At 39.3% G+C, this 11,348-nt stretch overlaps 1 protein-coding gene across 1 annotated transcript in view; it reads right to left on the reverse strand.

Annotated features, from left to right (window-relative positions):
- Window positions 1–10,485, reverse strand: part of LOC128362248 (adhesion G-protein coupled receptor D2) — a 93,808-nt gene extending 83,323 nt beyond the window's left edge. Inside the window, exons 1-11 of the mRNA XM_053322989.1 lie at window positions 10,455–10,485; window positions 6,355–6,456; window positions 5,802–6,026; window positions 4,839–5,480; window positions 2,647–2,844; window positions 2,275–2,348; window positions 1,825–1,848; window positions 1,549–1,779; window positions 997–1,108; window positions 616–762; window positions 373–475 (exon numbers count right to left, since the gene is read on the reverse strand). Coding sequence (XP_053178964.1) covers window positions 373–475; window positions 616–762; window positions 997–1,108; window positions 1,549–1,779; window positions 1,825–1,848; window positions 2,275–2,348; window positions 2,647–2,844; window positions 4,839–5,480; window positions 5,802–6,026; window positions 6,355–6,456; window positions 10,455–10,485 — 1,889 coding nt within the window. The remainder of the gene's footprint in view (window positions 1–372; window positions 476–615; window positions 763–996; window positions 1,109–1,548; window positions 1,780–1,824; window positions 1,849–2,274; window positions 2,349–2,646; window positions 2,845–4,838; window positions 5,481–5,801; window positions 6,027–6,354; window positions 6,457–10,454) is intronic.
- Window positions 10,486–11,348: the final 863 nt, after the last annotated feature.

Genomic DNA, 11,348 nt, shown 5'->3' on the forward strand with positions numbered 1-11,348 from the left:
TTTGATTAATATTATGGGAGAGAAACCCTTCAAATTAAATTTGACATTTGACACCACTTGGATAGGGGAAAGTGCCTTTATAAGGTTTTATATATTTTCAGTTAGAATTAAGCATTTTTGGATTATCCTTTTTAATAAAGAAATGTTGTTTATTGTATTTAAAGTCAAACATTGTGGTTTCTGCTGATGAGAAGATTGTAACAACTGATGCCCAAGAACGTCTGAGTTAAACATTTTTTGTTTTTTGTAATCATAACAAACTGAGCAAGACTGAGGTGTTAATGTGAGTGAATTGATTAAGACTAAGAATAGCAAGAGACAGATACAGTAAAAGAAAACATAAAAGTAGTCTACATGTAAACTACATCCAACCTTTTAACTTTCTCTTGGTGACCCTGTGGAGGTTCTTGTGTACCAGATACAATCTCACTAAGGTGGCTGTAGTGGGTATGGATAAACATCACTTCTTCATATCCTGATGGGAGAGAAAGGAGGCACAGACCAATTTGAATTGTTTGTTGAGCATCACACCAGCTCTAACAGTGATACACTTCACAGATGCCTACCTGTGTGTGTATGTGTATGCGTATGTGTGCGTATGTTTGTATTTCCTACCCAATGAGTGTATCCTCTGGAGTTCAGTGTCAGGGATCAGCAGTTCGTCCTGACCACCTCTGCTGTTGGTGTGGGAGCTGACCGTAGATGGCTTGAACAATTGACTACAGCTCTCTTCAGACAACTTTTGCCGCATCATGTACACATCTGGCCACAAAGACAGCAGAGGACACTCAAGAACAATATTTTTTAATTTAACCGCCTGTCATAGACCTTTTCTTTCTTCAAGTGAAATGTGTTCCAGACAGCCTTGTGAAATTTTTCATATTTCTCCAATTTCTCCATCAACTTTAATCACCACTGAAATTGTGTCTTCTGTATTTTGAACTATGCACTGACAGACAATTATTTTCTTGATATGTGTTAAGATGTTTTTATTACCTATATTTTTGGTTGAAAGGGTGAATTCTCTTCTCTCAGCAGGCATTATGTCTGTAAGAGTTTCAGTGAGATTGTCAATGCTCTTGACAATAGTAAATGGCCCCACGCTGACCTGTAAGAAACACAGACCCAGCAACAAAGTCAAACTGAGATTTATGGAGGAGAAGGGATGACTTTACAAAGTTAAGAAAGTTTGTAACATCATTTTACTTCATCTCAAAAGTGGGACCAAATATACAGTAGGTTTGGTCATTTTACAAATTTCTTTCTCTCAAACTCACAAATAAATACCTTTTTCTATGTGTTGTGAGGTGAATGTGATGAAAAAGACCTCAAAGGCTTACTATGCAGGATTTCCCTAAAAACAATGTATATACTTATACAAAAATAATCTCTCTCCGTCATTACTTATGAAGCACTATAAGTTTCTTCCACACAACCCAGAAACACCTTGGGTTTGCTTTTCTGACAGGGTTTCCACTGTTTGCTTGGCTACCATATAATAATAACCACTTCCCAGGGTAAATAGATGATTTTTTCCTCATCCCTCACCCCATCTTCTGTCAAGCCCATCCACTGAGTAGCCATGTGCGGCTCCAGCATCAAACTCGCCACCTGTAGGTAGTTGGTAGCAATGGACACCATTGCCTCTGCTGCATCAGCTCCAGCAGAATGAGCACTAGCCAGTGCAGTCAGGTCCACTTCTATCATCTTCGAGAGGTAGAGGACATCGCTGGATGTGAGAAGGTTTGGGGTACCAGCCTCCACTGTTTGTAGGACGGCCTGAGTCAGATGCTGCAGCAAGGACAGGTCTCTGTCCCGAGAGACATTTACGCTCAGCTGCTCCATCACCTAAAGAAGAGAAGCATATATAAAGATTTCAATTCACCAAATACAAGCAGTTATTTACAATTGTGACTGAGTAAATAAGTCCTGACAAATATGCTGCTGCGGAACTTACTCAGAAAAAGTTATTACTCACCTAAAATTGAAACAAGATTTTTTTTAAGGGGAGCCATTTACTTTTTAGTTATACTAGTAATTTGCATGTCTGATATCACACAAGTAAATTAGGGTTTTTTGGCAGACAGTTCTGCCTCAAACATGAATTACATTTCCTCTATAACACAGCTTAAATTAAACCTAAACAAAACATTAAAAATCCTTTCTCCCATATCGATGTGCACTGTGTTACTCTCAGCTGTTGAGTTGCCTTCGAACCAATATCACCAAGATGAACCCTTAGTGATGATGTCCACATCTTGACTGTCAACTCACAGGTTTGGTCAAAGGATCCTTGCTCAGTCTGCTGAAGAATGGTGTCCTTGGTAAACTGAAAACATCCGTCAATTCTGCAAACAGAGATAGAGACAAATATAATACAATATAATGCATTCTAATAAAGCAAGGCCACAAATTACAGCCTGAGAAACCACACTGACTTCAATACTGACTCAACATTGTTGACACTATATTAACAGTGTCATCAACAATTCAAATTTTAAAATGCATTTATTACAGGACTGTTAGATTGTATTGTGTGACAATGTTCAGATAATGTTATACTTTCATGGTCTGTTCTGATTCGGTGAGATCACATTATATCAAGAGTAAGATGAATAAAAAGTTAACCGATATTATCACTGGCACCTTTCTTAAACTGGCAGACAGCGCCTCTGAATGAGTCACACTTGGCATGGTCCGAGCTCCGGTTAAAAGATGGGTCAAAGATGCAACAATCCTCTTCAGACTGATGGCTATGGATCACCTTGTAAGAGAATGACTTATTGAAGGAATTTCCATCCAGGAAGGAATCCAAGAACGCATTTTTTGACCCAGATCTGTTACCTACAGAAAGAAAAAATGGTGAAGGTTATCTTAATGTTAAATTCATGAAAATGAAGAAGGGACACATCAAGACCAAATGTCATGTTTGTCAAAGCAGTGTGAATAATGCTACACTTAACACTAAATCTTGCAAAGTAAAAAATATCCAAACAGCACATCAAGAATGTAATTCAACACGTGTTTTGACTTTACTTTTGGATTCTGGTGTGACGACTGGTTGATAGAATGACTGAACAATTGGCAGTTCAGTTACAGAAGGGGGTATGGCCAATATATGTCTAAAGTGCACTAAACTTACTCTTGAAAAGATTGGCCAATAAATCCCTGTTACCAATGTAACTGTTGATCACTGAAAGAGTGCAAGCATACTATGCTTTCTGCTTTTTTCAGTTTCAGGAGGGAGTTTTTGACTATCATTGCTCTCTGGGGAACATGATGTAAGAGTGAGAGGGAGAAGTTTGTTTTGAAGGGTGGGATTCAGGGTGACGTGAGTCACAAAACATTTACAAGAACTGCTAGGACCATTATTGTTGCCAATTACAATTTAGTCACCGTCTCACTTATTCTTCAGAGGAGGGAGAGCAAGACACAGCAAGAGCAACAGAGATTTCCTCTTTTCTCCAGTGTCATTTAACTTCCAGTAGTAGTTACTGTTAAGTACATGTGTTTACTGTATGTGTATGTATATAGAGTAAATACACACACAAGTGTACATTTGCCAAAGCATGTCATAAATTTAGAAGGGAAATGGATCTCGCTTTTTTGCTGATCCCACTGTGAGTCATTTAATTATGGGTATCTGTTTATACTTAACCCTCAACTGATTATTTTACTACATAACACAGCTGCACAGTGCAGCTATGTACAGTAAGTAATGTTATGTGAACCAATACTATCACTGAATTCACAAAATAGGTTCTGCTTTCTGTTAATTTCAGCGACGTACAAAAACTTGCATAGACAATAAATGTATGTAATACAGGCAATTCATCTATATAATTTATTTTTGTTATCAATTCTTGGTAATACAGCTGCAAGTAAAGACTGATTGGGAAAGCTACATTAGCACCAGTCTGCTGTATTCACATGCTGCAAAAAAGCACCCACATAAATTTGAAGGTCAGATTGGTATCTTCAAAACACCCTAAAAATAGTGAAGTTAAACACCGGGGTACTGTAGCTATTTATCATAATAACAACATTTTCTAAAGTTAGCCTGGAATAAATCAGACAAGGGCAAAAGTCTTCAAAACAGAACTTTTGCCAGAATTCTTATCTTGTCGTTTGCAATAAAATGCTCTTGCCTAACCCTAACCCGCTTCAGACTTTTTCACTCATGTTTCAATTTTTTTTTTTTGTAAAAAGATTTTATTTATTTGAAGTAGACTTTGCTGGCTAGTGTGTCTCACTGTGCATTTTAGTATTTTCCATAGTATTTAATGATGTCTTGATTCCAGTTAGATTACTTGACAACAAGTAGTTATTGCATATTATTCTTTGTAACAAACCACTACGTTAATGACATCATAACTGGACCTGATAAGACAGATGACACTACTGTGGGTGGGGAGGAGGACAGGACAGACCATGGGCAGATTTGGGTCCAGTTGTATCTGCAATTTAGTCATAGGATTCATTTTACTCTGCTTGTATTGCCAGATGGGTGGAGTTTACCACATCAGGCCAGCTCAGATCTTGGCATGTTACTGAAAATGTGCAGTCCAAAATGACTTTCAAATGGTCTCTATGTGATTATTTTTCTACATAGCAACCCCACCCATTCCTAATACCAAAGAAGCTACACTGTAAACATCATTTGAAAGCAATGCTGAACTATAAGACTGGACCTTGTGCATAGATAGAAGTCTCTTCTGATTTTAAAGTGTACACCATTGATGTAGTTCCCTGTACTTTGTGATTAAATCTGCTTTGATTTAGATTCCAGTAACTCTTCAGCTTCTTTCCATCCCAATGCTGCATCATGCCTGATGTACCTTGACAAGGGATCTCACTCGTCAGGTTTGTAAGCGAGGATTCTATTTCCATGGTTCCTACACCCCACTTGAACACCAGCCCAGAGGAAATGGGTGAACACTCCTTTTCCATGGTGTAGATTTCACTGCGGTTCAGTACCCGATCCCAAATGTGGAGCTCTGTGATGCTCCCTGAGAATGACTCATCCTTCTTAAATGAGCCCCCAAAGGTGTCCTGCTCCTGCCCTATAATGAAAAGACCGTCTGGGCCAATGCTGTCAGAACTGTATAGGCCATCACCCTTGGAGGTCTCATTGCCATCAATAAATAGTGCCCAGCGTCCACCATTCTGGCTCCAAGAAACACAGACTGAGTGCCATGAGCCGTCGTGGTCGAAGGCTTCCTGGTAAGCACCATGAATACCATGGACTAGCAGAGCCAGCTGCACAGGCTTTCCTTGGATCAGCTTCGCACGGAGCTGGAACTCATTAATATATGACTGGATGGAATAAGAGAAGATGATGGAATTTCCAAAGCAATTGTGATCGAAGTGGAGACGGGTGCAAACGGTCAATGAGCCCATGGAAGGGAACTTGTGCAGAAGACGGGCGTTCTTCCTGTCCGAGCGCCCAATGAACTCCAGAATGAAGGTCTTGGAGGAACCTTTTTTTCCACCCCACACGGAGAGAGGAAAGAGGCATTACTATGAAGGAAAAATCCTGGCACAGTTCTAGGAAAAGATCAAATCTAATCATAAAATTCCTTTTCTGTGGTCCTATTCCTACTGTAAACACAAGAAGGAAACATTTATTTATTGTGGCTAGGAGTGTTAAATAGCAGCATCATCAGGCCCATTTCATATTTTATTAACTTTTGAAGCCAGTGAATAAGGGGAAAGGCATCTTGTACAAGAACCACAACATGCCTACTATTTACAAAGAAAATGTGCTAATAAATCTACATAAGGTATCACAGGAAACCTACTTTTTGGATGTGTCATGACTTTCCTGGCAATCCACACAGGCTGAGAGATGTTCAAAGAGTTTAAAAAGCTGGTTAGGTTTTGTTTCTCTGCTGGGGTGGAGACATTGGCTAAGGCCCCAAAGCGCTGCTTACACAGGTCGCTTGCATTGTACCACTGTAGCTCATCAGGGACGTACTCATAGTAGGACTCATCGTATGTAAGGGTTCTGGTTTCCAGTGTAACAGCTGTTGAAAAAGAAGAGATATTAGTGGAAATATCTCAGAAAAGACATTCAATACAGCATTTGTTAAAATCAGACAGACATTTAATCCTGTTCAGATCATATCTAGGGCCTCATGGTAGGGCTAGGCGATATGGACCAAAAGTCATATCTGCCATAGCTGAATGGCAATATACGATATATATCGATATGTTTTCTAAAAAGTAATTAGGGTTTCCCCCAAAGCTAAGGCGTAGGGGCCACACATTTAAAATGAATAAATATAGGTGATTAAATTAAATTGCTTCTACTACTTCTTGGTTTTTTAGTCGAGTAGATTTTATTTCACTTACAGTAACATAACAAGTTAGTCACCTCCAGTTCTTCCTCTGGTTCACTCTGTGTGAGCAGCAAACACTGAGGGCTCAGCTCCACCCGAGGTGAAACATACGGCTCTTTAATACAGAGATCACCATCAAAAAAATAAGGAAGATCTCTCATTAAAGCTGCAGTTGGTAAGTCTTATAAAACTAACTTTTTGTCATATTTGCTAAGACTGTCACTATGTAAAGACAGCATTACATGAAACTGGTAATCTGTAAAAAAACAAAAAAAAAACAGACTCATTTAGCACCACCTACTGCTCCTACTGCAAATTGCCAGAATCCACCGCGACCGGACAATAAGAACCAATCAGAGCCAGGATTGTGTCTGATGGAGTGTCTGACAGCTGTCAATCACTGCTCACGCACACAGCCCCCTCCCCCTTCCTCCTCAGCTCGTTCAAGCTCATATCTCCGAGAGCGGCTTCAGGAGCGTAGAGAAAGCAACATGGTGGCATGCCGTCGCGCGCACGTCAGCCTCCTCTGGTGGAGGGACTTTGGAGGTAGGGCAGGAGCGCAGCGGAGAGGGAGGGGGAGGGATCTGAAAGTTGTACTTCTTCAAATTTGATGCTAAGTCCTTTCTCTCCTCAAAGTTACCAACTGCAGCTTTAAGCCTTCGATTTTTTTACAATGAACCAACCAAAACCAGCATAATGACACTGCTTTCAGATTCAGAGGCTTGAGACAGAGCTGCAGGGTTGAGTGGAGGTGTGTGGGGAAGTTTATTTGTGCTGTTGAACGTAACCGCTGTGAAACAATCAGAAAATAACGTGTTATTGATCTGATTCACCGGCTTTCTTACTGCCAGAGCTTCTTCACTTCATTCACAGCTAACACAACAGTGACCTGCAGTTACTACCTCTGTAGCCACTTACTGAGGGAGCAACTCTGTTCCCCCATTCAGTATCGGGACCTTTTATACAGAACAGCAAAGCAGAATAAAGCAGCAGCAGAATAGACTCTCTGAGAGCAGAGGAGAGCAGCATGATGACAGCAAACTGCAGCAGTGGCTAACGTTAGCTGCTCCTCTCCTCTGTCTCAGTGGGGGCGGAGCTGAGCCCTCCATGTGTAGCACAGACAGAGGTGGTGAGTTGTCACAACTCAACTCAGTAATTTAACAATATAATCCACACAAAAGACGTCTCCAAATGACAAAAATATTACCATAAAGAGTGTAAATAAACTATATCACGTTTGAAAATATATCGATAAATCGCACAGCCCTACCTCATGGTATACTAAATGCTCCTATGTCTGGGTCCTGCACACCTAGATACAGTACCATTTTTAATTATTCTGGCAGATTAGACCTCTTCTAAGGACTGTGTGGGCATTGACAGACTGTTTGATTGCCATTTTCTTCAATATATTCCATTAGCATTGTTGCAAATGCTAGAGTTAAACAAACTACACCTTTGTTATTGGTACATGGAGTCCAGTGACCTTAAAGGCATCTCATGCAGGCATCGTCAGCATTCAAAGTTAGAGAGGGAGAGAGAGAGAGAAAGAGAGAGAGAGATGGTAGTATTGGTGGTCAAGCAAGCTAGAGAGTGAATGAAGAGAGCAAGCGGCGCTGGAGAGAACAAAGTTGTGAATCGCAGTAATAAAATGTTATTCTCTTCATGCCCCGCCTCTGCACAAACAGACGGGGCAGCAGAGGAGCAGCATACAGCACGGTCTGCACACAGCAGAGGAAAGAAACGGAGAAGCAGGGGATACACTGAAACACAGTGATGTAACCTGCTTGCTATGCTTGGAGTCCCGACCTCACACCCTGTGCCCTGTTATTGGCTGAGGTCTACACACCCGCTACCAAAAGGTTGCAGCCCAGAAGCGTCCTGAACACTGCAAAATAGTAAGATAATGAAGGCAGGCAGCAGGGTCTGTAAACCAGCACACAGATAGGTTTACAAATGTTCAAACAACAGTGCTCATATCAACACTGTAAGAGTTTTTCCTCTATATACTCATTCCTCCTGCTTGTACTGGTCATCAAAGCATCCCCTTCAAATGACCTTTCAGTGTAAGTGTTGGGGGGCCCAAAACCCACAGTGTTTCCACACAGTCATTTTGTGCAAAAAGACATTTAAAAGTGTGCCTGAAGCTCATACTAGGCTTCAACAGTCTGAGTTAGTTATAGCAAGTGGATATCTGCCACATTTACAGCACATTTTGGGATCAAATTCCCTCTTTGTGTTTCTTCAGACGTGTTTTCTTGTTAAGCTGCAGTTGAGGTATAATAACAAAAAGAAGGACTGGCACTAAAAGGACTGTAAGATTGAAACACATGTACTTGATTTGGCTAACTTTATGGCTTCAAATAAACGAAAAGAAGGCTTGTGGATTTTGTCCCCCATCACTTACATTTAAGTGCATTACAAAGGGATCTTCTAATGGTCAGTATGAACAGGAGGAATGATTACAGTGAACCCATCCTTTAAAATAGCCCACCTTTAATCTGAGTAGGTCTAATCCACCAGAATAAAAAAAAAAACACGTATTGGGAATCAGGACCTTTAAAACCGGTCGTTTACAAGCATCACTGTTTTAATTACATAAAATGACTGATGATACCCATGAAAACTGGTCAGACAGATTACTACATTTCCCATGTAAAATGTTTTACCATACAAGATGATGTTCTCATTTGCAGTTTAAAACCAACCATTAGCCAAATGATGATGTAAATGTTCCAAACCTTTCTGTTCACCAAACGGACAAACAACATGCAGTTGTATTTTGTGTTTTTTGTTCATGAGCTACAAAAACGACTTCAAGTCCTGTCTTTTCTTGAAGTTTATATTTTTTCTGTTCTAAAATCCAAAGTTGAAGAATTAGTTTAGACAGATTCTTTCCTAGTCACTCCTCAAAACCTCAAACATGCCACAGTCATAACACCAAACACTAACTAAACATTGTGGAGACCATCAAGCAAAGGGCATACTGGCTTCATGATGATAGATCAAGACCAAGCAGTTTCAGCAACATGACAGCAGCTGGCATCGAGGAGATATTATGACGTAGAGTTGTAAGGATTAGTCAATTAATCAATTAGTTCATAAATAGAACATTAACTGTAAACTATTTTGATAATCAATTATACATTTTGCATATTCTCTTATTCCAGCTTTTTAAATGTGAATATTTTCTGAATATAGGCTATTTGTCTTGTGGACTGTTGGTCAGGGACATCTGAAGCTGCATTTTAGGGCTTTGGTAAACAGTAATTGACATGTTTCACTATTTAATGACACATTAGACCAAATAATTAAACAATTAATTGAGAAAATAATCTACGGATTCATATTAACATATCGTATTTCAGTTTTTATTTGGGGGGTCGTCCAGTTCAAAGAGAACTGGTCACAGCAGCTTCTGTTGATTGTTTTAAATGAAATGATTTAATGCCAACTACCGGCCCAACAGTGTCAGAAATCTCATAGATGAATATATCGCAACCTGGACAAACAAAACCAAAACTATTTGCATAGCTAGACACCACTTGTGGTCAGTGAAAAAAGTTTTTATGTAATTTGGGTGAAGTATAGGCTACTTCAGCATTAGTAGTGTTGCTGAGAGCTGTTGACCAGGTTAGCTACTGGTTCAAACTTCAACATTTGTTTGGCCGTGTTAAATGAAATGGTTTTGAACAGATGGGAACTGACTCACCTGATATACAGCTCTGAAAACAAACCTGAAACATAAAAAGTAACGTTAGCAAGCGAGTTTAGCTCATTGTATGGTATGAAACGCAGAACATAACCCTCTACACGAATAATACACACAGCTGTTACTTATATGCTAATTAACGAGAAAAAAGGAAGTTTGGGGGATTTTACACTGCTGCTCCACAAAAATGTTGTAACAAGGCATTTGACTGTCATAATTTTAATCCATATTTAGCATGTTGCTAGCACCAGCTAAATGATCTCCTAAATTAAAGTGTGAAGTTGACATTAGAGGTTTAGTGAATACAACCGTTTTGTAGGCTATAACCTTACCTAACTATTTTGGATTTAAAGTCGTAACCACAGCAACGGGCAAAGATGGAGTTCCGTCGTCATGGTTACCGTGAGCATTAACAGGCATGAGTCTTTGCATCTTGTACGCTAGCTCGATATTGAAACGTGATATCAATAAATAAGGTATATACTGGACTACTGTTTTCAAAATGGCATATAGGCCTACACTTAATAAAAATAAAAATAGAAGAAAAGATGAATGCTATGGCAGAAAAAAACAAAACAGTTGTCCCGACCTAATTACCCTTAGGGCATGTAACTCTATTAAGTAGGCTAATGGTGTAACTTATCTTCGTGGTACAGCACCATTCACGATTTAATAATGAATTACTGTAAGTAGCTACGTTTGAATTTACATACAGCTGGTGCAACAAGCTGTTGCACATTCATCTCGAGTAGATTTTGAATTCTGATATAAATACTGACAGTCCCGACAGATTTTTTAAATTGAGCTCAGAATTGAATATTTTAAAGGCTGGATGCTAAAGCCAACAGAAAAGTAATTGGCAGAGAAAAAAAAGCTAAAATAAACTCTCTCACAGGAGCAAACATTCATACATGTAAAACAAAGAAAATAAAACATTTTTAACGACATAGCCAAGATAAAAGATAATCTATTTTCACATAAACTACCACACGTTCACAGTGAGTATTTCCATGGCATTGTAGGCTACACGGTTTTTTTTAACAGGGAAGTGAGTCAAACAACTGGCGGCTTTTTAAAGTCTGAAAAACTTTGCTTTGTTAAAAGTAGACTATATTGTTTTTTTCTTAAAATGACAGAATACGTAAATATACTTACAAGCAGGCCTAAATTGGGGAACAATAACCAGCGCATCCTGAAAAATAAATATCTTTATTAGCTGGGAATAAAGTGCAACAGCACAAGTTTTAATGTGCTCTCTTATATGTAGCCACCGTTAAAAAAAGAAAAAGAAAAAA

Source organism: Scomber japonicus, chromosome 7, assembly GCF_027409825.1.
Source record: "Scomber japonicus isolate fScoJap1 chromosome 7, fScoJap1.pri, whole genome shotgun sequence".
NCBI classification, from domain to species: Eukaryota; Metazoa; Chordata; class Actinopteri; order Scombriformes; family Scombridae; genus Scomber; species Scomber japonicus.